Source organism: Leptonychotes weddellii, chromosome 8 (genome assembly GCF_054177405.1).
Source record: "Leptonychotes weddellii isolate Sample4059 chromosome 8, ASM5417740v2, whole genome shotgun sequence".
In the NCBI taxonomy this organism is placed as follows: Eukaryota; Metazoa; Chordata; class Mammalia; order Carnivora; family Phocidae; genus Leptonychotes; species Leptonychotes weddellii.
The window spans coordinates 51618542-51629152 of record NC_138376.1 but is presented as its reverse complement, the minus strand read 5'-3'; the positions used below and the strand labels follow the sequence as shown (position 1 = coordinate 51629152).

At 37.4% G+C, this 10611-nt stretch overlaps 1 protein-coding gene across 1 annotated transcript in view; it reads right to left on the bottom strand.

Moving 5' to 3' along the window:
- LOC145723189 (collagen alpha-1(XIX) chain-like) overlaps positions 1-4939 on the bottom strand; it is a 15443-nt gene extending 10504 nt beyond the window's left edge. Inside the window, exon 1 of the mRNA XM_081829351.1 lies at positions 4816-4939. Coding sequence (XP_081685477.1) covers positions 4816-4939 — 124 coding nt within the window. The remainder of the gene's footprint in view (positions 1-4815) is intronic.
- Between the last annotated feature and the right edge of the window lie 5672 nt (positions 4940-10611).

Below are 10611 nucleotides of genomic sequence, written 5' to 3'. Positions count from 1 at the left end.
TATTTGTTTCAGAGGTACAGATCTGAGATTCAACAGTCTTGCACAATTCACAGCGCTTACCAGAGCACATACCCTCCCCAGTGTCTATCACCCAGTCACCCCATCCCTCCCACCCCACCCCCCACTCCAACAACACTCAGTTTGTTTCCTGCGATTAAGAATTCATGAGGTGTATTTGATAGTTCAACCAGGTCCAACGACTGTGAAAAATTATAACGTTGACCCTCAAGCTATCTCAGTAAGTGCTTGAGATCATAGGCTAAAAAATGAGGAAGAAAGAAAAAAGCAAACCGTGTATGAACTTTCGATTACCAAGCGGATTAACAAGACTCTAACACAATTCCAAATGGAGACGGTATCTGCTAAAACTTACATACTCAAATTCAGTTCTCAGATTTTAATATAAGGCAAAAATTTATTATTCCACGTGGATTTCAGTGCATATGGTATCACAAAACAAGAAAGAGTAATTCGCATATTTGCAGAATAGGGTAACATTTACATTTTTCCTGTCAAATGTAATGATTTATTTGTACAAAGCTCTCAGTTCATTAGGTTAATAACTATCTACTATTGCTGTTGAATTGTACAAGCACATGAGAGCTTTTACTCTCAATTTTCCTAATAAGGCCTCAAGCTAATTCCTTAGGAAGGCTGCCATAAAGCCATAGGGTCTTATTTTATAATTGCTTCACAACAAAACTTCAGATAAGAATGCTAATAAAATCAGTAAAAGCTTTCCCATTTTCTAGAATTAAGCTTTTCACCCCTTCTGGGTAGGCTTGTCTTGAAATTTGGAAAAGAATAAAAGGCAGGTCTACCCATCAATGGACTCGTATTTCTATGGTCTATAAGGATGCAGGGTGACAGTTTGATATCCTGTAGCTTAGGTGGGGAAGGAAAACCACAGTGATGTCCTAATCTACAGCATCTGACTAGTAATGTCCTAGTCATTAAAGAAATTTGGTGCTTGTTGGAGTGTTTTAGATGGCAGACTGGATGTACTTTCTGTAGACAGATTTGTTTTGACCCCAGGGATTTACTTTTAAACTGCAATTCAGTGCATCTATCTGCATACAAATGGCCATGAAAGGAGGGTTTCCAGCATTTGGGGAGGGACAGTTCTTCCTGTCCTGATGTGCGACACACATCACAAGTCGTTCAGCCTCCTGTGGCCCAGCCCACTGACGGGCTGCCATGCGCCTCAGTCATGGTGGACACACATGCCTCCCGTTTCCTAAGGCCCTTACCACTAACCACTGTGCCAGGTCAGATCCGTATCAGTCACATGAACTACCCTATGGGGCACTGGCTTACAAAGAACAGAAGGCTTTCTTCGTTATAAACCAATAACAGCGAAACTTTAAAATTCAAAAGTAGGAACCACCATTCCCAATAATGTCCTTTCAAAATGGATGGAGGACACATGGAATGACTGGATCTGTTTTCCGCTACTAATTCCACATCTACTCTGTGGGCGGGGTTCTTTCTGAAACAGGGCTTTCAAGCGTAGCATCTGCTCTTCAGAATTTTCAGAGGTGGAGAATCAGTTGTGTTTGAAAACAGTTTAAATAAAGTTCTTTCTCATAAAACTTGCCCAAGAGGATCAGGGCTGATGGGAAGATCCGCCTCGCTCATGTATATATGGAAACCCAGCTGCATCATGTCACTGGGCTTCTTTGATCCTAGTGTGGCACCTTCCTGCTCACCCCCACTGCACAAGCCATCGGAACCTACGCTGCAGATCCGAGGTGGGAATGAACACCAAGGAAAGTTCTCTCACTGCAGAAGGAAGGCAATAACCAGAAACCCACAGGATGGTTAAAATATAAAGTTGTCTAGAAATGCTTTTGAATTTAAAAAAGACAACGATCACCCCCTTTGGGACTTCAGGGAAAATGCAAATGAAGTGTCTCAACTCAGAATCACAGTGGTTTCTATTTTCATCAAAAGAAGACCAGGCCACTGAAAGAGGATCCAAGTTTTCATTGTCAGAATCTTGGTAGGAGCAGTACCTCCCCTTCTCAACTAGGATTGAGTGCTGATATTAGTCTTGCATCAAAGTTCTCATCGCTCTCCGCAGGTCTCCTGCTTCTCAGGATTGCACAGGAAACTTATGAGACCCCTTTAAATTTCTGTCCTGCTCTTAAGGTAATAAGATAATAAAGGACTCCTTCTATAGTACACATTTCAATACAAACCACTTTTTAAATGAAAGTGGATTTCTTTCCTAATAAACACTGGAAAAAATGTCTCTTAGAAATTGCAGAAGAGCCACCATCAAACAGAATCAATGAGTGGGCAGAACATGCTGCGCCAGGCTCGGTGCCCACACTTTCTTTCCCTTTCTGTGCTGCTTTTCTCACCTCAATCTTTTCTCAAACTCAATCATGCTGTGTCACGAAGAGGACTAATTCAGCCAACAGCATCTGACGTCTGCAATGGACACTAGGGTAACAGTTTTATATGCATTTTGTTTCTTTCCTTTTGGAGAAAACTTTTAAGTCAGGCAGAGCAAAACTTGGAGCCTATATGCATAACTTTATCTTCTGAACACTTCCTGTCTATTTCTCTACCACAGACAAAGCCTTCAATTACTTGTGAACTCTTGGAGGGGCACCAAAAATCAAATAGCAGCCTCTTGTTTTCTTTTGTACAACAAGATTGCTTGGTGGCTTTATCAGCATAGCATGTACAGGCAAATATTCCTTAAAAATGGACCCCATTTTATGTAGGTTTTTATTTTTCCACGGCCTTTCTGGCAAATTTAACAAATACTAGAAAGGAGCTATCATATGAAAGTTGAAGAGACAGCTAACTGAGCTGGAGTCGGAGATACGTCTGTTAGAAACTCCATGGCGGGACTAAAGTTTTGTCAATTTTAACATATGTCATGCTGCCAGAGCGAGCACAAGCTTTGTCAATTTTACCAAACACTGGTTTTTAAAAAGTTGGAAATCATATAAGGAAGTCTTTCCAATTCAAGAATTGGGTCAAAAAGTCTTATCAGGAGTAGAAGTAGTCTGGAAGATTTCTTAAGCAAATAGATAAATCCCACAGAAATCTTTCACAAAACGGAAGATAAATTGAGTGGTGAATAGTCTTTTTCCAAAAGCTTCACTAACATGGCTGTCTTGGCATTGTCTCTGACTGAAAGCCTTCCAGATGGGCCTTCCCTACATGGGGAGGGAGTCTGAAGCCTGGAGTTTGTATGGACAGGTGTCTCCAGTTCCAGAACTATTTTCCTTGATAATCCTGATTTCCCCACTGTACTTGTCCTCTCTGAACAGCTATCTGAAGCATCAGTAGATATTTTTTTCTGCTATTGGTGTTAACAGTTCTTATCCTTCACATAGTTTGAGGCATCATCCATCTTTAGATGAGTCTTCAAGCTCTTTGTTCCAGATTCATAGACTCTGATTTCAGAACAGACTCAACTAATGGAAGATAATAATTAACTACCTTCTACACAACCATGTACACCCAGAAGGCTACACCCGTTTCTACACATTTTCTTCCATCTATCAGCCAAACTTCTCTATGATCTCAGGGAAAGGTAGAATATACTGTTTAGTTTAGGTGAACTAGAATGATGTTTCTGTTGTTCTACATTGTGCTAACTAAACCAAAAGCCTTGTCAGCTGTGACTGAAGGGTAAGACTCTAACAGACCCTGTGATTGGAGATAGTTTTTCTCTCAGAGAAGGAAGGGCCTGTCAGTCACTTGGGCACTTCCTATGGAAAACCAGGCTCATAGGAAGGACAGTGAACTAGTGAAAGAAAATAATTCTCTTCATAGATGGTATTTTGGATGTATTCTCTTGCAATTTTAATGTTCACTCTCCGTTTTCTCCTTTATACAAACTTTTGATATTTCAAGGAGGACCCTTGAGCTCCTCAATGGTAACACATGAAAAGGAGTTGCTCTGGTTTTATCTTTCATGCTATGTACTTACTGGATTTAATATTTCCTTGTCAGAGTTGTGAATCCTCTAAACCAGGGTCTATTTGATTTCTCTGCTGATTGCTAACCAGATTTCTAGAAAATGACCTTGCTGGTTTAATTTAGTCAAGCTATGCTCAAAATCATGTCTTCTGTCAAGTTGTCATCAGTGGAAAAATAATTTTTTGCCAATTTAAGTAAAGTTTTGCTTTAAACATTTTTGAAACCATATGGGAAGGATTCTAAAATTTCTCAAAATTTTACTTGGACCTAAATCACTACTGTAGTGGCATCTCTTAATACTCCTCAGCTTCGGGCGCCTGGGAGGCTCAGTTGGTTAAGTGACTGCCTTCGGCTCAGGTCATGATCCTGGAGTCCTGGGATCGAGTCCCGCATTGGGCTCCCTGCTCAGCGGGGAGTCTGCTTCTCCCTCTGCCCCTCCCCCCTCTCATGCTCTCTCTATCTCATTCTCTCTCTCAAATAAATAAATAAAATCTTTAAAAAAAAATACTCCTCAGCTTCTTCAAGATACTAAGATGATTCTTGTTGTTGTCAAATTACATCAGTAGGGAGGCATAAACAACCCTGATTCCCACAAAATAATGACATATAAGCCATTATTGTTGCAGTTATTCTTCTAACAAATATTATTAAAATACATTTAGAGTAGCAGGTAATTATTAGCCAGTTTTAAGCTTGAAGTCATAACAGTTAAAAATCAACTTCTAGAATGTCAAATATGAACAAGATATTCTATATTAATCATTATATATATGTGTGTGTACATATATACACATATATATGTATATACATATATATTTGCTTTAACTGTAATCAGCATGTTCTAAACAAATATTATACTTGAAGACTTACCTTGGGGTCCAGGGTCTCCTGGTGGCCCAGGTAATCCATCCTTTCCTGGTGGACCAGGCCTCCCGTGAGCTTGAGCAGCCAACATTGCTGCTGGCACCTTGAGCTGTGATAGGAACACGGCCATCCTCTCTTCATTTATGGAAGAAAAAAGAGTATATCATGTAACAGAAACAGTTTTTCATCAACATTTTTCAAAATTTTTTACATGAAATTCAACAAAAAACCCTACTTGGTTTTCAATTTAAGCGCATTTAATTTACTAGCTGGCCTGACTGCTGAGAGAGTTGTCTTATTGATTGGTCAAACAAAATGGATTGTATAAAGTTGTCTGAATATAAATGCAGACCACCTGTGCTAATCAGAGGGTCTGAGAATTTTCAGTGCTTCAGAGATGCGGCAAGTCTACTGGAGAGAACACTAGCCTGAAATCTAATTAAACCCTGGTAATGACTTATGGAGAGAATTTTGGGTTTCTATTAAAAGATGGAATAAATTTAATAATAAATTTAATAATAAATTTAACACTTTCCAGCAATGTTGTAAACGTGTGTGGTCATTTAAAATATGTTTACAAAGTCCTTGACATTCTCTTCCAAATGGAATTGTTAGGTGGAGACTAATTCCCCTATCCTTGAGTGTGGGGGAGTTACTTTTCATTTCAAATGAATAGAGGAAATGCAGAATTGACATTGTGCAAATAGGGAAACTAAGTCAGAAAAGGCACCGTGGCTTCCTGGCTGCTCTCTCTCTTGGATTGCTCACTCTGGGGAAAGCCAGCTGCTGTGTAGTAAGGACATTTAAGAAGTCCCATAGAAAGGCCCACATGGGGATGAACTGAGGCCACTGTCAACATCCACGTGTGTGAGCTTGGAAGTGGATCTTCTGGCCCCAGTCCAGCCTTCGGATGACTGCAGCCCTGGCTGACATCCTAACTGGACCTTCGTTGTACACTCTGAGCCAGAAACACAAAATTAAGCAACCCATCAAGTACCTGACCTACAGAAAATGTGAGATAATAAATGTTTGCTGTTTTAAGCTACTAAAGTTTTGAGGTATTTTCTTATGCAACAATAGATAACTCATAGTACGTGACACTTCATATCCTTGAATAAAACTGCATTGTTAATAGATTTTTTTATTAAAAAAATGGTCATTGGTTCCATATTCACTATGATTTCACTGTTTAATTCCTATACTGGGAAAATATTGTACTTTGTCAACAACTAAATTTTGCTTTATTTATTTATAAATAAATAAATAAATAAATAAATTTATTTATTTATAATAAATAAATTTTATTTATTTATTAGAGAGAGAGAGAGAGCACAAGTAGGGGGAGTGGCAGAAGGAGAGGGAGAAGCAGGCTCCGTACCAAGCAAGGAGCAGGGAGCCAATGTGGGACTCAATCCCAGGACCCTGGGATCATGACCTGAGCCAAAGGCAACAATTTAACTGACTGAGCCACCCAAGTGCCCCAAATTTTGCTTTTTTTTTTTTTTTTAAATCTTATTATACACCCTCAATATTCTTCTTTTTTTCTGGTTTTATTTCCAGTTAGTCCCATTATTCAGTCACGGTTTTAGTAGGGAGTATGTCTAATTTGGCCAAAGAAAAAATTCAGCATTGGTACCAATGAGCATGCTCTCACTGAATTCCAATTGTAGACAGAGTAAAAACAATAAAAAGCTTCTACACATTTCTGTGAACCTGAAGAAGACACTGTAATGAAGAACACACAAGTTATGAGAAGTTGACAAATTACCCAGAACATTTAGAAATGTCAATAAAAACAGCAAAATCTTTTGCAGGTGTTGAGTGATGTGACCTTTATGAATTGAATACTTCCCCCAAAAGTAATGCTGCCTTCTTAAGGAACATATCATTGCCATTTGCCCTTTTGTTCATTCCCCAAACTACCTGGAGCCTAACACTGTTCATCTGGGTCCTAAAGAAAGAACCCAGGGAAGGAAGCAAGGACTGATTAAAGGGGCTTGTATAAGGTGAGCTCATTCATTAGCCCATGAAAGTGTCATTATAGGTGGTATTGGTGTCATGCAACTATTAATGCTTTATTTAGGAGACTTATTAATAAATCAGTAATGCCTTTGGATAAAAGTGAGTATATTACAGAACATCAGTGCATTAGTAACTCATGAAATTAAAAGGATCTAGAAACTGAGGAAGTTCAAAGAAAATGGAAATATGAAAATATAATTGAGAATTTTCACACTAATATAAGTTCCTAAATAAGACATATCATTAATTACATTAATTAAACATTCTCTGTAAGCAGGGCCGTGTATCGGGCATTTTATACCTTCTGCATTAAGTGCTCTTGTTCAGGAATCCCAGAGAAAGCCTGAAAGAGATTATCACCCTGTGCTATTACCCATGTTTTATAAGTCCCTGACACTATAAAGATTATCTGCTGATAAACTTTATTTTATGACTAAAAACTTGTTCCATAATATAAGACATTCCTTCTTGGAATTGCTTTTTTGAATAATCATTCCAAGATTGTACTTATTATTCTTGACTTCTCAGTTATAAAGTCTACCTAGGCCATTATCCAGTTCAATTTTTCCTCAAAACCATATTCAATACTTTACTACACTAGGAATTAATTTTAATGAAATCATTAATGCAAATTAATCCAAAGCCCATTATAAATACAATCTACCATTGGATTCTTTATTTAAACTTGCTTGGTTTGTTTATATTTTATATATCTCACATTTAAAAAATAGAATATATGCATAATTAGATTTAAAACAGAAACTGGAGCAGGGCATATCTTTAGCATGACAAAAGATATTCACCGCATTCTTTTTCTTTTTTCTTTTCTTTTCTCTTCTTTACTTTTTTCCTTTTTTAAAGATTTTATTTATTTATTTGTCAGAGAGAGAGAGAGAGACAGCGAGAGAGGGAACACAAGCAGGGGGAGCGGCAGGCAGAGGGAGAAGCAGGCTCCCCACTGAGCAAGGAGGCCGATGCTGGACTCGATCCCAGGACCCGGGGATCATGATCTGAGCTGAAGGCAGACCCTTAACCGACTGAGCCACTCAGGTGTCCCTTTTTTTTTCTTTTCACATATTTTCTTCAAAAAGCAAATTCAAATGATTTCATTTGTAAAACTAATTTACACCCAATTTTTCAAGGATACATCCAATGTGTAAGAAAAAAATGAATCTTTAATGTAAAGAATTCAGCATGGGTTTTGTGCAGACAAATCTTCCAGAAAATTTTCTTACTGAATTTTAAATTAGTGTTTACTTTGTAGGTAAGACCAAATGACAGCAACATTCTGGAAACTATAGCTGCCAATTAGAAAAAACAAAGGCCAAATCATAAAGACCTTGTGAAGAGTTACTCCAATTTTCTCTAGCCTCTTTACTCAGTTTAGCCCATTCAGCTGAACTGTAAGGGCACATTTCATTTAAGCAGATATGTGTGTTTTACAAACTTCTTATAAAGAGCAAATTATCCCCTAGTAAAACCTATTTTTCAATAGGCTTTCAATAAAAAATTTTGTTTAAAAAATGTAGGACCTTGTGCTGCTTGAGAAAGTAAAACAAATTTATTTTCAAATAGAATTATTAGGGGAAAAGTCCTAACAAACATGGACTATTAGGTATAATTATCAAAGGAGCAATCACTGTACACTCCTTTTCTCAAATTATAAAGCAAGCAGAATGGAAGCATCACAACATTCACAGGATGTGAATCTCTGGATGCAGACTGATTGACAGGGATGGGAGAAGACCAATGAGGATCTGATGAATCATCCCTGAGTGACATTAAATTATGGGTCTTTGGACAAAACTTCTAATTACCTGACTACCCACCTGGGATAAGTTTGGTTGATGTTCATACATTTGTTTCCAATAACTAAATAGATAAAACAAGTTTGTAATTAGCATATAGTTATAGTTTTGCAAATCATTATATTGGATGTAGATATCTCTTTATTATATGAAATTGTAAACTAGGTGTTTTACAAGCAAATATGAAATTCAATTCAAAACTCTGCATATTATTTGTTTTGCACTTAAAAGAGATATATATTTCAGTACAATTTTTCTTTTTTTTAAATTTATTTATTTGAGAGAAAGAGAGCAAGTGCAAGAGTGCCTGTGCAAGGGGGGAGGTGAGCAGAGGGAGAGGGAGAGAGAGAATCTCCAAGCAGACTCCCCACTGTGTGCAGAGCCCCAGTCAGGGCTCCATCTCACAACCCATGAGATCACAGCCTGAGTCGAAACCAAGAGTTGGACGCTGAGCCACGCAGGAGCCCCAGTATAATTTTTATTAATTTGAGATATATCTCTTTGAATACCTTCAGTGTCTAAACACAAATATTCACAGTACTAATTTTTTCCTCTTTAATGCACAAATTGAATTTATAAGTATTTGCTTTAGGTGGTTTTTAATATTTTTAGTAAAACAGAATTCTTTTAGAAAGATAATTACTTCTAGCTATAAATTATCTAGCTTCAGGATATACTCAGAAATACTCATTTAGCAAAAGGATAATTACTTCTTCTGAACCTTACTCTAATGCTCTATAATTTAAAACAATATGTTTTTGAGCCTCTAAATAAATTGTAAAGACCTGTATTCTTAATTGCCTTTTCTCTGTTTTCAGGGATCTTTGGTCAATTAAACCGTTTTGACTATGCTTTCTAATGAGGCAGGAAATTGAAGAGTTCAGATAGGAGCTTACATAAACCAAACACACATATTCTATCTACCAATGCAAACCCAGGACAGTCATTCTAACAAATAAGACCAATGGCTTGCCTTCCTTAGAGAATGGACTCATCAACGTAATGCAGACATTAATATTAATGTGCTGATAAACTATATTATATGGAGAATGAAGGGGCATTCAGACGTCATCGGGCCCAGGTCTACCTTCTATTTCACAGACAGAATTTGTAAATATTTCCAAATAAGGAAATTCATTGTTTTCTCCTAAGGGCCATTCAAATGTTAAATTGCCCATTTTCTTGGTACAGCTTCAACTTACTTCCTTTTGTTACTCTATGATGGAAACAGAAAGCAGTCAATGAGTATTTCCCTTGGGAAATCAGTCATCTACTTGATACTATTGTTATCTCTTAGTCTTCAGGTTAAATAACTTTTACTCATAGGTTTGGTCATCTGTTTTGTAAATCACTTTTTGGCTTCACTATTCCAGGGCTTTTCCATAGTATCTCTTAAACGTGGAAACCAAAATTAGATACAGTTCTCTCCTAAGGGGCAGAAAATATCAGGAGAGTAATTTCCTTTCATATATTCAAATAATTACTCTCTAGTTTCATTTTAACTGTGAGTTCCACAGTATCATTTGCTGGATTCATATTCATTTTGTGCTTCATCATAACCCAAAGGCTGTTACTGCTACATTGTATTTCTGACCTAATCCTTTGCCACCATTGTAAGCATGCTGCTTTGAAATGTTACCTTGGGTAAAGATGGTGGATTAAACACACGCACCCGAATCCCTTTAAACCAATAGTAAGATATTTTTTAAAGGCATAAAAGCATAAGAATGGGGAGAATATGAAAGAAGACAACACGACAAAATTTTGGAAGCTGAGAACCAGAGGCTGAGTGACAGATGACTTAGCAGACTCAAGAAAACCAAATCTTTATACTAGAAACTGACAAACAACCTGTTCTAAACCACAGAATCCTTAAAAGTCTCAGGAATTGGCAATGTGTGTTACTTCTGGAAGTGTGGTAAAGGAGGGGAAGAAAAATAAAAAGAATTAGCTGAAAGCCTGTTTAAGAAGT